Here is a 22809-nt window from a genome sequence, read left to right on the forward strand (position 1 = left end):
ATCATTTCCCAGAATCCCTTGCTGCTACCATAAATTCTGTCGCCCTCTTCGCGTCAGTTGCCAAAAGGGGCGAGGCAGGAGGACTTGACGCCTCACCAATCACAACCCTGAGCTCTTAGAATTCGAGCCAATCAAAGGTCTTGCACTTGCCACACATATACACACCCCGCTCTCCTTTCTAATCCTCCGGCCAATAGGAGCAAGCCTAACGTCATATTTCTCGCAAGGCCGTGTGCAGCAAAGCGTCCTCCAGAAGAAAGCAAAGGTCCCCGAGGGCGTAAGCTCTGGCGCTTGACAAATCAGATTCCCGTGTTCAGGTCCCTGGACCCGCCCACCCTCTAGCCTCCCTTCGTTCCTAAATCATCCCGCCCTCCGAGACCCGGAGCCAATGCGCAACGGCGAAGCCGCGCTTCCCATCTCGGTGACAAAGATTCCCTCCAATGAATTTTCCACCCGCCTCTATCGCTCCTCCGCGCCAATCTTTTCCCGGCGGGACAAATCTCCTCCAATCGCCGTACGACGCCTAGGGCGCGACGTAACACCCAGCCAACAGGAGTCCGAGCAGGGGCGTGAGGGATTAGCGGGGGGACCAATCGGCGCCGGCCGCCTTTGTGAGGGAAAGCGGTGGCGTGGAAGGTTCGCGAAACCGCCGACGCCATCGCGCCCCTCCGTCTCGGCTCTCCGCCTATGGCGACCGGGGCTAACGCGACGCCGCTGGGGAAACTCCATCCGCCCCCGCCGCCGGGCAAGACCGGCTATCCGCTTCCTCCTCCCGGATTAGTGATGCAAGGCCCGCCGCCTCCGCCGCCGCCTCCAGGCCCCGCGCAGGCCCAGCCTCAGCCGGCCATCCCGAGCCTCATGGCGGCCGCCGGGTTTCCCTTCGCCGCGTTGCCGCCGCCGCCGCCTCCTCCTCCTCCGCCGCCGCCGCCTCAGCAGCCCCAACCGCCCCCGCAGCAGCCTCAGCCGCCGCCTCCGCCGCCCCCTCAGGCCCAGCAGCCTCAGCCGGCCCAGTACGGCCAGTACCGCTTCCCTTCGCCCCCGCCGCCCCAGCAGCCGATGGGCCTCGAGCCGCAGCCGCCGCCCCAGCACCTCCACCTTCTCCAGCAGGACGAGGGCGGCCAGGCCGGGGCCGGCAATTCAGGCAAGTAGGGCGGTGGTCGCGCTCTGAGGCGGTAAACGTGGGGTGGGAGGCCCTGATCCCCTTTCTCGTTCTAATCTACGACGGTCGGTAAGCGTAGTGGTCGCGCATGGCAAGCGCCGATCCTCCTTTGTCGCGTTTTCCTTTATTTTCCTTCATTTTTTGGGGGGGAGAACAGCTGAGGGCGGATTTGGAACTTCGATGCGGGCTAAAAAAAGTGAATTGGAAGGCCTTTCCTGTTTGTTTTTCATGCATCCTATAAATCAGATAACACGAGCCCAGTGTTTCTCAACCTTGGCTGCTTTTAAGGCGCCTGGAATTCAACTCGAAGCATTCCCCAGCCAGCATGCTTGAAGATAGGTGGACTACAACTCCCAGCGTCCCCCACATGTTTGAAGATGGGTGGACTACAACTCCCACCATCTCCCAGCATACTTAATGATGGGTGGACTACAGTTCCCACCGTCCCCCAGCATGCTTGAAGATGGGTGGACTACAGCTCCCAGTGCCCCCCAGCATGTTTGATGGGTGCATTACAACTCCCAGCGTCCTCCAGCATGCTTGAAGATGGGTGCACTACAACTCCCAACATCTCCCAGCCAGCATGCTTCAAGGGCCTGGTGGCTCAGCAGACTGATAGCATTGTGATTAACACCAGCTGTCTGCAATTACTGTAAGTTCGAATCTCACCAGGCTCAAGGTTGACTCAGCCTTCCATCCTTTCTAAGGTAGGTAAATTGAGGACCCAGTTTGTGGGGGCAATAAGCTGACTTTGTATAAATATACAAAAGGATGAAGGCTATTGCTTAACGCATTGTAAGCCGCCCTGAGTCTCTGGAGAAGGGCGGCATATAAATCAAATTTTAAAAAAAATGTGGGTGGACTACAACTCACAGTGTTACCTAGCCAGCATGCTTGAAGGTGGGTGGACTACAGCTCCCAGCATCCCCCAGCATGTTTAATGGATGGACTACAACTCCCAGCGTCTCCCAGCATGTTTGAAGATGAGTGGACTACAGCTCCCAGCGCCCCCCCCAGCATGTTTGATGGGTGGACTACAACTCCCAGTGTTCCCTAGCCAGCATGGTGGCTGAGGAATTCTGGGAGTTGAAGTCCACACATCTTCACGCTGCAAAGGTTGAGAACCACTGCGCTAGCCAGACTTCCTCCCTCCCCCCTTTTCCTTTTTTCTATAATCAGCCAGTGTGTAAAACACGTGCCCCATCTTTACAGATATGCTAGTTATGTGAATTTCCATTTCTTCTGTAAACATGAACCTTTACTAAAATGTGCTCGCTTTATAGGTATCTGGAACTGCATTCTAGGATTTGGAAATACTGCCATTTCTTTTATCAAATTTTGAAAAGGCTCATCTTCCTTGGGGAGGCACCATGAGTGGTGTACAATACTGAACTATAAAAATATTTAAAATCTGATGAAAAAATACAGTGTAGTCTATGCACACAGTTGAATTACACTTAAACAGACGTTTATACTCGCAGGCAGGCCAGTGATGACCCATTTGTAATAGTGCATGTCAAGTTTAGTCATGTATAACACTAGTTTTTTTTCCCTCTGGTGCAACCCATACAATTTGTGATTGTTCACTATATTGAGCAAATCCAGGAAGGTTAATTTAGTCTCCAAGTTAACATTTCCTGTGATAAAATCTTTTGCATATATATCATAAACTCTTTTATGCCAACTTTATATCTTCATGTGTTTAATACTTGTATATAAGGAATTGTATGGAACTATCTAGTGCTTCCCTGTATCCAAAGAGATGATTATGATGTCATAACTGATTACTTTGAATAATTTTACATGACAGCACTAACATGATTATAATAGTTTTCTTTTAACTGTTAATTACCTTAGTCTTTATTGTTTGAATTTTACTAACAGTCTTCAAAATAAAATACAATTCTATCAACGTTCACATTAGACAGGGATTACTGAGGGGAAAACATTTATGAAGATATAGTATAAAAGAAGAATAATTTTTGTTTTCAATAATAATAATATACCACAGTTAAATTATTAAAGATGGTATTTCTCAAACTTGGAAATGTTTTAAGATGTATAGGCAAAACGAGATGGCTTAATTTTTACGTTTTGTACCCGATTCTTGCTTTGCTTTTCCAACAATAAGATTTATTCACTTTACACACATCTGAATTTTTATCAAAGATTTGTGCTGGACATATATGTCTAAAGAAGGAAAAATCCCAATTTTGGAGAACTAAAACAAAATGGTTTCTTGGTTGTAAGACAGTCTGTTGCCCATATTCCCAGTCAGAGCTTGCTTATAAGGATTTGGTGCATGAAATGTGTTCATAGTGAAATATGAAAAGTGCACGTTATGCTGGGCCCAAAGTTAGCTATATTTCCGACTCTAGCACACTGCCATGGGATACCTGGTCCTATAAATAACATTTTGTTTGTAGATTACCCTAACAAAAAGAGGAAGAGGAGCCGGTGGAATCAAGACACCATGGAGCAGAAGACCATCATCCCCGGCATGCCCACGGTCATCCCTCCTGGGCTCACCCGTGAACAGGAAAGAGCTTACATAGGTAAATGCTTTTTCTAGTTTTTGTTCTTCCTATCAATACCAACCCAGAAGCCATTTCTAGTTAATCTGTGTTTGTCTGAGGCATTTTCAATGTGTGTTTTTGAGAACTCAGGTTATGGCAGCCTTGTCTTCCTTATTTAAATAAACAAACCTGTCTCCACTTTAAGAGTGACTTGTGCTCCATCCCAGCTCCCTGTCCTGTTTAATTGAACCAGTGTCCTCCACAGGCATGGAGGTAGAAGTGGCACAGTCGGTCGAGATGACGGGGATTAAAACTTGCTGACATTCACTTGATTGGCAAACTTATTGGCAGGGTCTCTTGTTCTCTTCACAGACTCCTTGCTAGCGGAGAACACTTTTAAGAGTCCCTTTTCAAGCTGTTTTTGTTTGAAAGCAAGTACCTCTTTCGCAGACTAATCTAACCATGGTTGCCTTTCATTTTCTCTTGTGTGCTGATGCTAATTTTTCAAATCTAAAATTGAGTATCCAGAGTGAAGACCAATGAGAGGAAAGTCTTCTAACTTGTTTTGTGTTTTTTGTTATTTTTTGACATCCTCAAATACTTGAGAGTGGGCTCTGTTAGGTTAGCTTGGAGCTCTGAAGTCAAATGTATTTAGTTTCTGGGAAAGGAATACTGCTTGGTTCAATGGGAATTATGTTGGATCTGTTGTTAATTGTGGAACTGGGAGTGGTAACTGTCATTGTATTGTACAAAGGAATGAACATTATTTTTATTTTGTGTTAGGAAATGTGATATGTATATGTCAATGTCGATCAATGCCGGGCCTGAAATCAGCTAGGATTTTCTAATGTTGATTACTATATGCAATCCTTGCCTTTATATAAAACAGGTTTTTCATAACTTACAGCTGTTTAAACTCTTATTCGTTGCATTTGGGGTTGCACAGCAATTTTAAAACTCCTTTCTTTTGCATAAATTCACTGAGAATTTTGAAATAAAATAATCAGCTATCCATAGCACTACTGAAGGCTGCTCAGAAATCCGTTATCAGACTGTCATCATGATCCCTGAGTTTCTGCATCAAGACAATGAAAAACGTGTCATTTAATGCTGGTTTGAAAAATCAATATTTCTTTCTACCCTGCAGTTGAAAAGGGGCCGTTTTCTTTACATTTCTAAAGTTGACTTCGCTTATTTCAATGGGCTCAACACTATTCAGCTTAATGAAGATGCACAGTGTAAACTAATTCTGCAGAAAATAAATGATACTGATTCAGTAAACTTAGTTTATTCAAATGAATAGTCAAGCATTCTCTGGTGTTTGAGTCATTGGATTTAAAAATGTAAATTTCTAACATTTTTTGTAAAATTCAATTCAGTGTGTGAATGGATAGAATTGGATCAGAATTCTCAGTCTGTGCGGAGATAGGAGTGCCACCCTTCGTTTACTGGAGTGTTCAAGATGTGCTTTCCAGTCCCCAGTTCAGTCAATAAAGATAATTAATGGGAGGGTGAGGTGTGGCTGTCACTATCCCTACCAAGCAAAGGTCCATGCGCATCCACAAGAATTCAGGGGCATATCTGTAAGAGGCTCCTGATACATGAAACTGCGTACAAGTGGATAATTTATCATTTGGCACTATTAATAGCAGATATGAAATATCACCTATTTTTAATAGTACAAATTCCACTAAAGAGAGAGCAGTTGTGAAAAATCCCAGACTCTTCTGAAGGAAAGAGTTTAAAATGTTTGAGATTATAAACATTTAGAAATAGTACAAAATGCAAGGTTTTGGGAGTTTTCTGTTTTCTTAAAATATAATGGATCAAAGGAAACAAAACCACTTGTATCTTATAACAGAATCTGAAAAAGAGCCAAGCACTATTACGGGTTCTGAAACTGGAATGCTTGGCCTCTGAATTTTAGGCTCTACAGTTTGATTCTTGGAAATGAATTCTGTTTTCACTTCAGTGTATTCTGAGCCTTCTTCACCTTAAGACAAATTAACTAAAATATCTTTTCTGCCTTCCAATAAATAATAATGCTTGATCTTACCCCTTGTCTCTGCAGTATAGTTGCACTTACTCTTACATTTAACAACAAATGAAAGGGTTTTTTGGCTTGATAAAATGTGCACATTCCTAAAAATTAATACGTAATTCTAGATCCACGTCCTTTACTGCCAGTATTTCTGTTTGAGCATGAAAATAAAAGTTGATTTGGAATGACAGTTCAGTTCAAAATCATTTGCTGTGTGATTTTATAGAGACACTTTCTGATTAGTAAAAAAAGATACCTTCTGTATAGGCTTTGTTTTATGAAAATCAGAAACTAATGAATTTTCTTGCTTTGCATCTTTATAGCCCATCCTTTCTGTTTTGAAAGGTATCCTGCTAGTTTTGAAAATAAGCGAAAGATCATGAAAAGCAAACAATAACCAGTAAAGGGAAAGAATGAAAAATGTCGATAGGCCACGGTTGCGTTAGTTAATATAATCTCCTAAAAGCTTACAAGTGCTCTGCTCTTGGATTCCTGGATCTCTAATGTAGTTTTGGAAATGGATTCTTTGATGCCTACTAGGCTTTCTGCCCTGCCTCATTGAACTTTAAAAAAAAATTAAATTAAAAAGTTTGTGCAGGAAAGATTTGCCCCAAGTCTGAGCTTTTACTTTGAACAATGTCCTTGGGCCCCACATAGGCCACCGAGCCCACTTCTTTTTTTAAGTCTGCTCCTCTGCCCAGAAAGAGGCAAAGAGTTTAAAAACATCAACCCCCAATATTTCCGGCTCCATGGACCACCAGGGAGGGAGAATGGGTTAATGCTTACGCCCACTGCTTGCACCCATGGAGCTTCACACACTTGCCTGCTGGTTTTGCAGCCCAATTCAGCCCAGTATTGGGCTACGTACTGCAGGTTGGAGACCCTTGGTTTAAAGTCCTGGGATAGTGGAAGAGTAGTAGAGATCAGCCTTGCTAGCTTCCTGCCTGGTAAATGGGTACTTTCTGATTGGCTGTATCCCCCTCCCCCCATTTCATAAAAGCCATTTCAAATATGCCCACAAGTTAGTGACATACTGAAAGAACTTTTCTAAGAACCAGTGGCATTTTCCCAGGTTTTTATCCCTGTAGAAAAGGGACCTTGGTACAGGTGTGCCTGAAGTGGAAAATGTTTTCTTCTGAACTTAAAACCACCCATCGTTTGCCACAGATTGCAGATACCTGATACCTGCAGAGCCTGCCCGTTACAGTCATAAGTTGTGACTGTCGTAAAACAGGTCACCGCGTGACCGGACCCGTTTTTATGACCGACCTTGTACTTCCTTGTAAACCTGACTGCCACCTCTGTAAAGCAAACTGATGATTTGCTGTAGGCCATTTTTGCCAAAAGCCAGAAGTAAACCCCAGTTTTCGGCAAAAACATAAAACACAAGTCACATGCTAGAGAAGTAGGTACTGTATAGATGATGGCATTATCCCCGGTGAATTGATTTTTCAAGACATGGTTAATTTCCTCTTCCATGTACTTCTGCACCTGTGACAATGGGTGTACCTTTGCTTTGTGGTGCTTTAACTTGTGGCCTCCAAATTAAATCCACGGGGAAATGCCAGTGGGCCCTGACCAAAAGCCACTTTCCATCAAAGAGTTTAAGGACTGTGGCTCTCTTGATACCCTTCATTAGTTGAGGTCATATTAGTTGTCTTGCACTCTGATTAGAATGTTATATTACGGATCTAAAAAAAAGGGGGGGGGGTAACTAAATACTTGACATTTATTAGTCCTGCCTTTAGGTGTCCATTGTCCCTATGCAGAATTGGATAACCAGCAAGTGAAAGAAAGCATGTTAAGATTTTGCATAATTGTGTATTTCGGTGGTTAGTTGATACAGGCATAAGATTTAATCAACCATAAGCTACCAGCATTTAGTATTTATGAGTTAAGAGAAACAAGACCTGTAAACCATAATCCCCAAAAACATGATTCCGGTATGAACTGTAATTATAATATGCATAAGACACTTGAGGCTGATCTGATGTAAAAGAGTAAGAATTAATGATATTTTAATTCCTATGAAAATCTGTCAGCAAGTTACAGCAAGTTCAGATGGTTATTTTTCAGTGTCAGACTCAATCAAAAACTTCCTTTTTTAAAAAAAATCTTGAAATGAATGTCTTGCTTTCTGACGAATAATTGTTTTTTTAAGACTTGCTTAGAAATAAAAAGGGCCGTTTCTGGATTCCTGGTAAACTTATTTGGCTGACATAACCATTGTAAGGTCTCCTCATTCTTATGTTGATGTTATCAGTCATCCCTTGCAAATTCTCCAGTTCTTCATGCTTTGATGTTGAGATTTCAGATGTTTTTTGGTAACATTGTCTTTTTTTCCATCCTTTTTTCTTTCCTAACCTGGTTTCTTCCAGTGCAACTGCAGATAGAAGACCTGACTCGTAAACTGCGCACAGGAGACCTGGGCATCCCCCCTAACCCTGAGGACAGGTTGGGAAAACAGTTTTAACCAGCTGACAGTAACACTTTTTACCTTTTTCAATGAATTTTTGGTGGCATCATAATGTCAATTCAATGAAGTTCCTTCCTAATGAAATATCTTCAGTGATCTGACTTGACAGATGGTAGCCAAGATCTGACTGGTAGGGAATATGTGAAACCAGACCAGAAAGAGATCAGGTTTCATCTTTGATGTGGGGTTGTTGATAAGCCTGTGTAGGCTGTCATGCTTAACCTGACTTGGGGGTGGGGGTGGGGGTGGGGGGAAATGCATGGTGGCCAACTCATTTTAACATGTGCAGTGCTGGTCCTGGCAGAGTCCAGAGGTCTTTCTCACAGGTTCACGCTGAGGAATTCTCAGCCCAGTCGCTGACTCAGAGCAGTCTGGGAACTTTTTCTGACCGCTGATTTTGCAGTATTTTGCAGTGGTGGCTGAAGGGTGTGCACTAACCAGTTTCTTTGGTAACAGCTACTACATAGCAGTGGCCAGTATCTTGTGGTCTGGGCACTATGTACGTACAAGTGCACAGAATTGGGCACCTGTGGCCTTGTTGGGATCAAGGGTAATCCCTTAATAAATAACATGCACATGGTTTGATTTAAAAGAAAATTGGCTCATAAAAATTAATTTATCAGAAGGTGTAAGCTGGGAGTTGTGTTTTAGCCACGTTACACGACTTGCAAGCCAGTACTTACTGTTAAAAATGGGAATATGGAAGAAAGCTTTTCCTTAAATTTAGCCCATCTGAAACGGCAATTTGGAAGTATAAATAAAAGTGAGGCTGCTAAAACTTTTGGATGCCTTGCAAGAGTTTTTTCAATGCTAGCTCTTGAGATACGTATATTGCCTGTTACAAAGGGCTGCGAAATGCCTTTTTGGCTTGCTTTTTAAATCATAATAATGGGGTTTAGATTTAAACATAATAGGTGAACTTCATGGTGGGACTAGATTGATGTTCTTTTTATGTTTATAAGAATGAAATGGGGTGGTTGGTTTTAATTTAACAGGTGAATGAAAAGGTTAATGCAAAAAAAGGGGTTATTGTTACTCATATATATATATATATAAGATGTTGGTTGAATAATGTTTCCTTGGATGAGACCATACTGGTTAAAAGATTTGATACCTCTTCATTTATTAAAAATGAATTGTTTTATATACTTGCAAAAGGGCAGCTGTTATTATTGGAAATGTGAAACTATTAGGTATATAATAAGCTTGAAACTCATAAGGTTTAATCAATTTATTTCATGTCTGCATGTGTCTTAAAATTATCTATTAAATTAGTGAATGAGTTTTTCAAAAAAAAACTGGCTAGCAATTGCGGATGAGGGACAATGTTCGCCTTTTGGGTTGGTTAGGCCAATTTGGGTCCTAGTAACGGAAGTGTAATTTAGACATGATCACTCCTTACCAAACCTGACAATTTTATTTCATATTCTTGTGTTGATGATTCACTTCAGGCTGAGAAGACATGGGGATCAACTGGCTGTAATCAATCATTTAACCAGCTAGAAAAGAGAGATTGTCTAACTAAAATCACAGGGTTTAGATTCTCATTCTTTGAAGGATGTATATATATTTTTTTAACATAACATGACCAACATCTCTTCCCTTCTTGCAGCTGATTCTAAATTTTTATTGCAATATGTTTCGGGGTGTGGGGGAGAAAAGATCCATAATCTTAACCAGAATTCTAGAGGTGTGGTTTAAAAATAATAAATAAACCATAAGCCCAGCTGTGGTAAAATTAATTTGATTTTTTAACTGCAACGTTTTTCTTTGTTAAAATCTCTGCTCTCTGGGTACCTGAACCTCATGGAGAAAGCAGGTCTGTCTCTAGTGGTTTTAAAGGCCCAGAAGGTGGCATGAGAAAAGGGTACATTTGCTCCATTTGTACCTTAAGCATTTTCTGACTCTTAAACACAATAAACAGCTTCATTTGGTCTGGATGCAGCAGCAGAAGGTAAAGGCCAGCACAGAAACATTAACCCTTTTCACGTTGGTGCCAGTTGAATAGGCTTAATCTATATTTGCCAGCAAGAATTCGATAGAAGCCTAACCTGTCTTGTTACTTCCTGATGTTTAAAACAAAACAAAAAACAAAAAAAAGTCCAAAAGTTAACCTGAATAATTCTTCATTGATTTATCTCCTGCGGCAGGGTTCTTTCTAATGTATGGCTCCGTGGAATAATGAAGTTGGAAAGTTTGTTCTCTGTGTGAATCAACTTTCTCCATCTTCCCTGCCCCCTCCCCTTTTTTAATAGGCACACTCATGGCAGAGCTGTTGTCATGGCTAGGTCTGACCCTGTTTTCCTTCCTTCTCCCCATTAAACCCCCCACCCCACCCCCCACCCAGATTTTTCCTTCTGGCAGTGGTTTGCCACTAACTGCCTTGTCCATGTCACATTAATGGATTTGAAAATTTACACCTTCCTTTTCCTGTGGTCTCTTTTAATTTTAATTATTTTTTTCTGAGTGGCACTAGAGTTGAGGTGAGCCAGTACTTAATAAGTGGCCTTGAATATTTTTATCTCCCGTGAGAAATCACTGGATGTTGTTCCCCCGCAGGTCTCCTTCCCCTGAACCCATTTACAATAGCGAGGGGAAGCGCTTGAACACCCGGGAATTCCGCACGCGGAAGAAGCTCGAAGAAGAGAGGCACAATCTGATAACGGAGATGGTAGCTCTCAATCCAGACTTCAAGCCGCCGGCTGATTACAAGTACGTCAAAAGGCGGATTCCTTGATCTGCGCGGGCGGGGGGGGCTTCAAATAGAACAGGGGTGTCAAAACTGGCAGCTGGATGTGTCATGTGCAGGCCACGCCCACCCCAGCTCCGCGAAGGGGAAAATACATCGCGAAATGTCCCAGGATGGCAATGTGACACGGAAGGTTTGACACCCATGAAATAGAGGCTAAAGGGCTCTTTGGGTGTCCCCCTGACCTCAGCTAACATGGCGATCTGACAGGCTTGTACACCACCTTATCACCACGACCACCTGCTGCATCTTAGAACATGGAGCCCACTGAACTGACCCCCCACCCCCACCCCCAGGACTTTAAAGGGTGAAGCAGGAACAGTGGGAATACGTGGCATTTAGGTTGCTTTTAATCCTGAAGTGACTTTGTGGTCCTTTACTGCTGGGCAGGTAATGCTGTCTTATCTGTACAAATGCCGTTGTAACTTTGAACGGTCACTAAACAAACTTGTAAGTCAAGGACTACCTGTATTATTTGTACTATTTTTGAGGAAGATCCGGTCAAAACTTCGAAGTCCCTACAGCCATTTCCTGAAAAGTTGCAGCTGACAACCTCGTTGGCTAATTTTGCCCTGTGTTTATTAGGTAAAAGTTCTCTAAGTTTGTTGAACGCAAAAAACACTTTGAGTCAGTGCAGCCTTGTTTTATGGGGGAGGTAACTGTAAATGTTTCTTCTCCGTTCTTTCCAGACCTCCAGCAACTCGAGTGAGCGATAAAGTGATGATTCCGCAGGATGAATATCCTGAGATTAACTTTGTTGGGCTTCTGATTGGACCCAGGTATGGAAATGCTTCAAGGATGATGGGTGGGTAGACGGATGGGGTGGCAATGACAGAATAGGCAGATGCATACGAATGATGGTGGCAGTGCTTTACCCACTTCTCTAATGGGGCAAACATGCTTTTTGCTTTTAGATGAAATACGGAAACTATATTTTCCTGACGTAGTTTTTATGTTCTTCAGTTATTTTAATCTAAGGGGAGGCTCATCTACAACCCATCACATCATTCCCTGGTGGCACAGTGGCTAAAATGCAGGCTAATTCTGCCAACCGCCAGGAGTTCAATTCTCACCAGGCTCAAGGTCGACTCAGCCTTCCATCCTTCTGAGGTCGGTAAAATGAGGACCCAGATTGTTGGGGGCAACAGGCTGACTCTGTAAACTGCTTAGAGAGGGCTGTAAAGCCCTGTGATGCGGAATATAAGTCTAAGTGCTATTGCTATTCCTTTATATAATGAAGTCTTAGGTGTATATTTCTTGTGAGAACCTTTATCTCATTTCCCAGATTGGAGGCTGTTACTGGTGGAAACGCTTTTCTCTGTTAACCAGGTTGTCCAGCATGGGCTGCCTGATGTAATCTCTCAATCCTTCCATTTTCAGGGGTAACACACTGAAAAACATTGAAAAAGAGTGTAATGCCAAGATCATGATCAGGGGTAAAGGATCCGTGAAAGAAGGAAAGGTCGGACGGAAAGATGGCCAGATGTTACCTGGTGAAGACGAGCCACTGCATGCTTTGGTCACTGCCAATACGATGGAGAATGTGAAGAAGGCTGTGGAACAGGTAGGCCACCTGGGCCTCTTAGACTTCGGCTAAAAAGATATGTAGCCCTACACTCAGGAGCCAGGAAGAAATATCATCATGCTATATCCCTTTGATAGCGAACCTATGGCACAGGTGGCATGCGGAGCCATGTCTGCGGGCACGCGAGCCATTGCCCTAGGTCAGCCCCACCGTGCATGTTTGCGCACCGGCCAGCTGATTTTCAGCTGGCCCTGCCCACGCCTCCCCTCCCAGGAATCTCCACGTTTTGGATGCCAGGTAAGTACAGGGCTCACACGGAGGCTCTGAGAGGGTGAAAAACAGGCCTCCCGGAAGTCAGGAAACAGGCAGTTTCCAGCCTCTGGAGGACCAGGGGTGGTCATTTTTGCCCTCCCAGAGGCTCCAAAAAAGCCTCTGGAGCCTGGGGAGGGCAAAAAAACAGGCTTACCGGAAGTCGGGAAACAGTTCGTTTCCAGTCTCCAGGGGAGGCCTGCTAGGCCCAAAACGGAACTCGGGTAGGGGGTGCACATGCACAGGGGACAGGGCAGCACGGGGCTCGTGGGAGGGCATTGCATTATGGGTGTGGGCATGCGTGTGTGCACTATCACGTGCGCGCACTTTTGGCACCCAAGGAAAAAAGGTTAGCCATCACTGCTATATCCAAAGTGGCCCCCCAAAAAATTGTAACCAGAGGATAAATACAGCTTTGGCGATGCATTATTTATAGAATGAAGCAGTGAGAGAAAGCAAACATGAAATAATTGGGATGTTACAATCGTTGGCCAAATTCCCAAATTTTGTTTCCATGGTGCCGGGGATGCTGCAACGGCTGTAACTTTAGGCAGAAATCCCTAAATCCCTTCGTTTGGCACCATCGTAATTCTGCACACTTGCTGAACGAACAGTCGTAAGTGAAGGACTACCCGTATTTATTTCTGAAATGCATTCATTTACCTTGTAGCTAGAAGTTTAAGTAATGTCCATGGGCTTGGCCTTGTGGAACTGAAAGCTCTCCCTGCAGTTGTGTCAGGATTGTACACTTCTCAGCCAGTAAAGCTTCCAGGAGTCGCCGTCCCAAAACCTGAGGCACACTAGGCTGGGAGAGGCTGCTCAGACAATGTTCATAGCCATCTCCAGAGGGTGCTTCACCTAAGTATATCAGGAGGTATACCTGCGTTCATCCCACAGGATAGTTATACGATTAGACTGGATGCTTTCAGTGCCTGAATGTTCTGCTGATGTTCTCACGCAAAGTCCCTCAAAAGGAAGAATCCAAGGTTGCCACAGAAACTAGTGTACGAGCAGTAACAGAGAAGGTGCCAAGGATCCTCCCAATGAAACATGCTTCTCTTCCTTTGTTTTTTGTTTTTTTTGTTTTTTTTTTATTAAAAAGTTTTATAAAAGATACAAACATTTTCTCCCACCCTCACCCCATCCCACCCCCTTGCCTACCCACCCACCCTTTCCCCCTCCCCCTCCCCCCTCCCCCTCCCTAGACTTCCCAGAACAAGCACAGGGTATAGCACTCACAAACATAAAATTAAAATATGCTAACAAATTGTTGACTTCAAATTCTTTCTAGGTCTTTAACTCCTTATAACTCAAAACACTATAAACATAAACTAAAGATTAAAAATAAGCTATATGAAACTTCTTAGTCTGATACTTGTTCTGAATATAATTAATCCATCTTCTCCATTCCGATATATATCTTTTGATCTTTAAGATATGAGATTTTCGCTATCTCTGCCAAATGCACAACTTTTAGTGTCCATTCCTCAATAGTAGGTGGATCTTCTTTCTTCCAATACTGTGCCACCAGTAACCTGGCAGCTGTTATTAAGTTTAAAACCAACTTAGTCTCTGTCACAGTACAATCCGTAACTATTCCCAACAAAAAAAAACCTGTGGTGTAAATTTGATCTTTTTCTTTAAAATATTTTGAATAATCCACCATATTTTTATCCAAAAAGCCTTAATTTTTTTACATGTCCACCATATATGAAAATATGTAGCATCTTCACACTCACATCGCCAACATTTAGGTTGTAAATTTGGATACATACAGGCTAGTTTTTTTGGATCTAAATGCCATCTATAAAACATTTTATAAAAGTTCTCTCTTAAATTTTGGGCTTGTGTAAATCTTACATTTCTAACCCATATCTTTTCCCATGTTTCCATCATTATTGGTTCTCCTATATTTTGTGCCCATTTTATCATACAGTCCTTGACTAGCTCTGTTTCTGAATCTATTTCCACTAATACATTATACAACCTTTTTATGTGCATTTGACTTTTGTCTCTTGTTTTATCAAATTCTCATCCTGTTGCAAAATACCAATTTTCTGATCTTCTCCCCATCTGGCCTGCAGCTGTCCATACTGAAACCAAGTTCTAATTATTCCTTCTTAATTGTTCCATAGATTTTAGTTGTAGTCTAACTCCTTCTTTATAAAGGAGTTCCTTATATGTAATCTTATCTTGTTTCTGCTCCACATTTATATTCTCTATCACGTGTCTGGGTACTGTCCATATTGGTAACTTATCGTTTAATTTGTATTGATATTTCTTCCAGACACGCAATAAAGCATTCCTTAATATATGACTTTTAAAAGTCTTATCTACTTTCTTATCATACAATAAATAAGCATGCCAGCCGTAGACCAGACCATATCCTTCAATGTTTAATATCCTTTCCTCTGTTAAGTTTATCCAATCAGTAACTGCTGAGAGGGCAGCGGCTTCATAATACAATCTTAAATTGGGCATTTTAAGACCTCCTCTTTCTCGTGTATCTTGTATTATCTTTTGATTTACTCTCAGTTTCTTCCCTGCCCACACAAACTTATTTATGCCCTTCTGCCATTCCTTCAAATTTTCATCTTTTTTAAGTATAGGTATCATTTGAAAAAGAAATAAAAACCTTGGTAAGACATTCATTTTTACTGCCGCTATCCTTCCCAGCAAAGACAATTGTAATTTTTTCCAATTTTCCATCTCATTCTGTATTTTTTGCCACAACGGTTCATAATTGTGCTGGTATAGTTTCATATTTGTAGTCATAATATAAACCCCTAAATATTTAACCTTTTTTACTATCTCAAATCCTGTTACCCTTTCTATCTCTTCTTTTTGGCTTCTAGTCATATTTTTAGCTATTATCTTTGTTTTAGCTGTATTTATTTTAAAACCAGATACCTGTCCATATGGGTTAATTATATCCGTCAAGGCTGTAATCGATTGTGCTGGTTGGGCTAAGGTAACAGCCAGGTCATCCGCAAATGCTCGTAATTTATACTCATGCTGTCTAATTTTAATTCCCTTTATTGTATCTGTCCCACGTATTTTACTCAGTAAAATTTCCAGTGTCAAAATAAACAACAATGGAGACAAGGGACAACCTTGCCTTGTTCCTTTTTCTATATTAAAATTTCCTTTGTTGTTGGTAGTTGCCAAGTCGTGTCCGACCCATCGCGACCCCATGGACAATGTTCCTCCAGGCCTTTCTGTCCTCTACCATCCCCTGGAGTCCATTTAAGCTCACACCAACTGCTTCAGTGACTCCATCCAGCCACCTCCTTCTCTGCCGTCCCCTTCTTCTCCTTTTGCCCTCCATCGTTCCCAGCATTAGGCTCTTCTCCAGGGAGTCCTTCCTTCCTTCTCGTTAGGTGGCCAAAGGATTTGAGTTTCCTCTTCAGGATCTGGCCTTTTAGAGAGCAGTCAGGGTCGATCTCCTCTAGGACTGACTGGTTGGATGGCCTTGCAATCCAAGGGACTCACAGGAATCTTCTCCAGCACCAGAGTTCAAAGGCCTCCATCCTTTGGCCTTCTCAGCCTTCCTTAGGGTCCAACTTTCACAGCCGTCCATTGCAACTGGGAAAACCATAAGCCTTGACTAGACACACTTTTGTTGACAGGGTGATGTCTCTGCTTTTTATAGTATGCTGTCCAGATTTGCCATGGCTTTCCTCCCCAGGAGCAAGGGTCTTTTAATTTCTTGGCTGCAGTCCCCATCTGTGGTGATCTTGGAGCCCAGGAAAATAAAATCTGTCACTACCTCCATTTCTTCCCCATCGATTTGCCAGGGCTTCTCTTCCTAAGCCTGATCCAATGTCAGTCCCTTGTATGATCTTCCAGAAGACTAGAGTAGAACAGAATAGAATATAACTCTATTGTCCCTTTAAATATACACTAATTGGCATACATTAAAATGAAATTGCATTGCATTCAGCTCTCAAAAGATAACCATTAGGCAGGTACCCACATACATATATGACACAGAGAAACATCACAGTCTTTTTTCCAAGGGAAAGTTGCTCTGAGGAGGGTCTCTGGTTTGGCAGAAAAGGTGGCAAAAATGAGGGCTTTGCCTGGAACGCCTGTCAAATTATTTGGCTGCTTTGCCAAACGGAGGGCAAGACACGATTGGCTTACTCTTAGATAGGTTCTTGAGCCATCCCCTTTCAAATTGGGAGGGGAGCAGCGAAAGGTTGGGTGACAGAACTCTTGGATGGTGAGCAACGTTTCTGGCCTGGAATGCACAGCTGCATTTCCCCAAAGGAAGACTTTTTTTTTTTTAATTGAAAAGTTTTATAGGAAATACAAACATTTTCTCCCCCCGACCCTTCCCCCCTCCACCCCCTCCCTCCCACCCCCCTTCCCCTCTTCCCCCCCCCCCCAGACTTCCCAGAACAGGCACAGGGTATAGTATTCACAAACATAAAGCTAAAATATACTAACAAATTATTGCATTCATATTCTCCCTAAGTCTTTAACTCCTTATAACTCAAAAACTATAAACATAAACTACTTAAAAATATTTCATTCATAAGCTATATGAATCTTCTTGTTCGGATACTTTTTTTGTATATAGTCAATCCATCTTCTCCATTCTGATATGTATCTTTCATTCGAATGATCTTTAAGATATGATGAAATTTTTGCCATCTCTGCCAAATGCACCACTTTTAGTGTCCATTCCTCAATGGTGGGTGGATCTTCCTTCTTCCAGTACTGTGCCACCAGTAACCTGGCAGCTGTTATTAAATTCAAAACCAACTTGGTCTCTATTACAGTACAATCCGTGACTATTCCCAACAAAAAAAACTGTGGTGTAAATTTAATCTTTTTCTTTAAAATATTTTGAATAATGCACCATATTTTTATCCAAAAAGCCTTAATTTTTTTACATGTCCACCATATATGAAAATCTGTAGCATCTTCACACTCACATCGCCAATACTTAGGTTGTAAATTTGGATACATACAGGCTAGTTTTTTTGGATCTAAATGCCATCTATAAAACATTTTGTAAAAGTTCTCTCTTAAGTTTTGAGCTTGTGTGAATCTTACATTTCTAACCCATATCTTTTCCCATGTAGCCATCATTATTGGTTCACCTATGTTTTGTGCCCATTTTATCATACAATCCTTGACTAGCTCGGTCCTGTTCCGGAAACATGTCCAAGCTCTGGCAGTCCCCGGTGCTGTTGAGAAGACCGGTGAGGCCAGTTGGTGCACAGGGAAGGCAGAAACAACATTTCAGGCCTTTTGTCTCTCCCAGATCAGGAATATTCTGAAGCAAGGCATCGAGACCCCCGAGGATCAGAACGACCTGCGCAAGATGCAGCTGCGGGAACTGGCCCGTCTCAATGGGACGTTGCGTGAAGATGACAACAGGTAAGGTTTGGGACCGCCTGAAGGAGATGCTGGAGGAAAGAGCCCTTTCTCCTTTATCCCTGTCCTGATTCTCTTCTCTTCTTGTCCAAAGGATTCTACGTCCATGGCAAAATACGGAGACTCGCAGCATCACAAATACCACCGTGTGCACCAAATGCGGAGGAGCCGGACACATAGCATCAGACTGCAAATTTGCCCGGTAAGCCTCTGAAGCACAACTACCGGAGCACTTTATTGTTAAAGGCTACATTAATAGAACGTGGCAATTCTGAAGGTACAGATTGCCGGCTCCTCCTTTTAACCACCTGATCCATTAGGGCCGGTCCTGTAGTTTTCACTGTTCTTGCCTTCTGGCAGCTCTGCGCATGCGCGCACTAGGAACAGGCTCCTCCTGTTCCTACTGCCTCTCTGATATCTGACTCTGGAGGCTCCAGAGTCCGTGCATCACTCCCAGATGGCCCTGGCCCCATCTCTGCCTCCGACACAGAGCCCTCGTCCGGGCCTTCCCCAGACTCCAGGACTGGCCCATGTTCCTCACTGTCCGACTCCGCTGCCAGCTCCGCAGGTTGCTGGCGGACCACAGCAAACCATCCCATTGGCTAAACTAGTAAAGGGACATCTTTTTTACCAAGAGTAATAACTTTACCGGAAGATTCCAAAGGGCTACAGAAGTAGAAAAGCCAATTCTGACAGTTTCACATGCAAACAGCATAGGAAAATGTTCCCTTTTCCTCTGGTCCTCCCACTTGTCCATTCATCTTAACCAATCACTACACTCCTTCACTTTTGGGGAACTGTCTCTCCGCCTTGGACTTTCCCAGCCGATGACTTTGGAGTGCTGGAATTGTTCCTTTGCGCTCCCCGATTATACTCCCCCCTCCCCCGCATCCTAGTGGCTTCCTTCCCTCTATTGCTGCTGTCTGGTTGTGAGCAGGGGTTTCGTAGTGATCCAACCATGACAGATCCTTCCTAAGTTTCTGGCTCTTAAGCCGCTGGGGGCTCCTGCCTCCCTTCTCTAATCGTATCTGGACAGCATCTCTTTCTCCCGGGTCATGTGTGCATGTGACCTAAAGCATGGTTTTCCCTGGACAGGCCTGGCGATCCCCAGTCGGCGCAAGACAAAGCCCGCATGGACAAGGAATATTTGTCTCTCATGGCTGAACTGGGAGAAGCTCCGGTGCCAGCTTCCGTGGGATCCTCTTCCGGACCGTCGAACCCTCCACTGCCCAGTGGCCCAAGACCATCAGGGCCGGGAAACAGCCAGCCGCCTCCTGTGAGTATCCGAAATCTTCCCATCGTCGGAAAAACCCGCCTGGTGCACATTTCCCGTCAGGGAGGTGGCTTTTCCACAGCGTGCGTCCCAAAAGACAGACACGATGAGGGGCAGTTGCATCTTTTGTTCGGCTGCAGACACTGCTTGGAGGGGAGGTCCCAATTGTGTGACGGAACCAAGTGGCTCTCCTCGCTCTCTGATGGTTGGCCTGACCTTCCTTTCCCGCCTTCCTTTCTCCTCCTAGAACCGTCCACCCTGGATGAACTCCGGCCCTTCGGAAAGCAGGCCCTTCCATAACATGCACGGGGGGAGCGGGAGCAGCGCCAGCAGCAGCAGCGGGGGTCCCACAGGCCCAAGCGGCCCCCACAATTTCCCTCACCACATGTCGAGCATGGGAGGACATGGGGGTCACCCCATGCAGCACAACCCCAGTGGCCCCCCGCCTTGGATGCAGCCTCACAACCCCCCCATGAACCAGGGACCACATCCCCATGGGCCCCCTGGCCCCCACCACATGGGTGAGTACGAGCCAGAAACCCCCCGAGGGAAGAGCCGGGGCCTGGCCTCCTGAGCAGGAGAGGGCCGCCCCCTTTGTTTAATTTGAGGGGAGGTCCCTCGTTGGAAGCCTGGCTAGCTCAGTCCTGGGAAAAGTGGGGGGGGCTGCTTTTTCTTCCCGCTGTTGCTAAGGCTGCGGTCTTTCCTTCCCTTAAGATCAGTACCTGGGCAATGCGCCAGTGGGCTCTGGGGCCTATCGCCTCCAAGGAAAAGGTGAGTGGTGGCGTTGCGGGGCAAGGCAAGGGAGGGGGGAAGGAAGCTGGCGACGGGAGGGGGTGGTTCCCGTCTTCTGGGCTCAACGGGCTCTCTGCCCCCCCCTCCGCACTTGCAGGTATGATGCTGCCTCCGATGGGTATGATGCCCCCTCCGCCCCCTCCGCCCAGTGGCCAGCCTCCCCCGCCTCCCTCTGGTCCTCTCCCCCCATGGCAGCAGCAGCAGCAACAGCAGCAGCCGCCACCCCCGCCTCCCAGCAGCAGTACTCCCTTGCCATGGCAGCAAAGTGAGTAAGAGCACTTCTTTGAATTTTGACTTCCCTCCGTCCGTCTCCCCCTCCGCGGGGTCCCCGTCCCCCCCGCCCTGGGTCAGGCCTGCCCCCCCCACCCTCTGCCTCTCTGGGGGTAGGGGTCCCCCTCGTCCGCTCCCCTTGATTAGAGCCACCTCATGCCTGCAGAAATCCATCGGGTCTCCCAGGGGGTGCCTTTCTCGGGGGGCCCAGGGCAGCTTCCCAAAGATGAGTAGTTACTCTCCCCCCTCAGGCAGTGCGAGTCTGGCGCTTCAGTCACGGGCCTGGTGGCGGGGTGGGGGGTCCACACTCCTGGGAGGGCGGGGGAAATCTTTTCAGGACAGTTCAACAGATGAACCTTTCTTGCAACGCAGGACAGGGAGGGGTCAGCCATTTCCCTCCCTAGCGGGACGTGGGACACCCCCTTCAACCCCCACCCCGGATCTGAGCTCCGGGCTGACCTGGGGCTCTTTTCTTGTTCGCTTCTAGATACGACGACCACCACGAGCGCTGGCACCGGGGGCCTCCCTCCATGGCAGCAGCAGCAGGGGGCGGGGGCGGCAACTTCTACGGGGGCCCCTCAGATGCAAGGCAGCCCCTCCATGGTGCCTTTGCCACCCGGGGTCCAGCCTCCGCTGCCCCCCGGGGCCCCGCCTCCTCCCCCGCCCCCCCCGCCTGGCTCCGCGGGCATGATGTACGCGCCTCCCCCTCCTCCGCCTCCCATGGACCCTTCTAATTTTGTCACCATGATGGGGGTGGGGGTACCGGCCTTGCCACCGTTCGGCATGCCCCCGGCTCCCCCACCGCCCCCTCCCCAGAACTGAAGAAACCCCCCCCTTTTTTTTTTTCTACTTTTTTTTTCCCCCGTTCCTCACCAATACAGAGCCAGGAATTGGACTTTTTGGGGGAGGGGGGGAAGAGAGATGAAATTTAAAGCAGGAAAGGTATGTGCCCTTGTCGTCTGTGTGTGACTCTGCGATCTTCCTCTGGGCTGATTGACAGGTGTCTTTCAGTAGCTGAGCCTGCTTTTTCTGAACTCCTGCTCTCTCCTTTCGGAGCTCCTCCTTCCCCTTCAGAGAGAGAGAGAGAGAGAGACCAAGAAACTTTGGGGGAGGGGGGGAGAATCTCCTGGCTGAATGGGGTCAGGTCCAGGCTGGCAAGGGCCGGAGAGGCTGTGGCTTATGGTCAGGAGGAAGGACAGCATTAGCGTCCCTTTGGACTTCTTCTTGCCAAATAGGATTTGTTTTTGAGTTCTCTCTGCAGCCATTTGAATCCTCTGCTTTAAACCCCTCAACAATTGTTTGATGAAATCCACGGATGTGTCTGGAGGCCACATGCACCAAATTGGGCTTGGGGTGGGGGCTGTCAATGGGCGTTTCTCTCTAACTCCCCCCACCCCCAAAAGTCTCCGGTCACTTTGGGCCGTGTCTGCCTTCCAGAGGGAGCTTTTTTTAAAAATCCCTCCCTCCCGATTGAAAAGCAAAAGGCAAGGGAGCCTCTCGGCCTCTCCTGAAGTCCCATCAGCCTGGAAACTTTTTTTTCCCTCCCTCCCTCTCCCTTCTTTTTTTTACACAGCAAGTTTTGTGGGTCCGTGGTGACCCCCCTCACACACACACACTCACTCCCCTCCCTTGATTGAATGGCTTCTGTTGACAACGACGTGTGTATGTGGAGGTCCCTGTCTCTTTGTAACCATTTTTCTTAATTACTTTTTTTTGTGTATGTATGTGTGTGTGTGTGTGTGTGTAAGAATAAAACCCCATGCAGAAAAAAAAGGAGGTTCCAAATAAATGCCGCTTTTAAAATAGCCCTCTCGTCGTTCTCCTTTTTCGTTTTAAAGGGAACGTCTTTTGGCTGCTGGTCTCGGCAGATGGAGGCCTCGGGATCAGCCACATGGGTCCTCTGGAAGCAGGGGAGGGGAAGGGCCTTTCTCCCTCTCCCATTTGGTTGCCATGGGTCATCATGGGGGACAATTCTGGTGAAAAGTCAACAAAAGTTGTCCTGCTGCAACACAAGTCTAACTTTTTTTTTCCTGGCAGTAGTAGCCATGAGGTTTTAGGGCAGTTTCCTTTTAAAAATTGTTGACAAAGGGCCATTTATTTTTTTTAAAAAAAAGAAATAGGGGTTCCTGACTCTGAAATTTTTCTCACCGGCAAGAAGCTTGCCAGAAACTGGAGTAGATCAATCTTTTTTTTTTTTCTTCCCTATGCTGGGAAACAAGGGCCAAGTCGGGAAAAGTTTAAGAGCCTCAGTGAGCAGGAACGGTTGCAGGGCTTGGCTTGGCAGGCCATAAACCGTAGTTTATAAGCCCCT

The 22809-nt window shown here is 45.3% G+C and overlaps 1 protein-coding gene across 6 annotated transcripts; it reads left to right on the forward strand.

Annotated features, from left to right (window-relative positions):
- The first annotated feature begins 234 nt into the window (after positions 1-234).
- On the forward strand, positions 235-22303 carry SF1 (splicing factor 1). 6 transcript variants are annotated; one of them, XM_034424364.3, is made up of 13 exons: positions 235-1141; positions 3586-3714; positions 8095-8170; positions 10752-10904; positions 11631-11720; positions 12322-12505; positions 18051-18166; positions 18258-18365; positions 19259-19439; positions 19684-19957; positions 20156-20207; positions 20326-20493; positions 20986-22303. In XM_034424364.3, exons 1-13 carry the CDS (start codon positions 688-690, stop codon positions 21230-21232), a joined length of 2232 nt encoding a protein of 743 aa, XP_034280255.1. In that variant the 5' UTR covers positions 235-687; the 3' UTR covers positions 21233-22303. The 6 variants fall into 6 exon arrangements, with proteins under 6 accessions (XP_034280255.1, XP_034280254.1, XP_034280253.1 ...); XM_034424363.3 differs by having other exon boundaries at positions 238-1141; positions 20151-20207; positions 20326-20497; XM_034424362.3 differs by having other exon boundaries at positions 238-1141; positions 20151-20207.
- The last annotated feature ends 506 nt before the right edge of the window (positions 22304-22809 follow it).

This window comes from Pantherophis guttatus, chromosome 18 (assembly GCF_059756535.1).
Source record: "Pantherophis guttatus breed Tessera chromosome 18, ASM5975653v1, whole genome shotgun sequence".
Taxonomy (NCBI): domain Eukaryota; kingdom Metazoa; phylum Chordata; class Lepidosauria; order Squamata; family Colubridae; genus Pantherophis; species Pantherophis guttatus.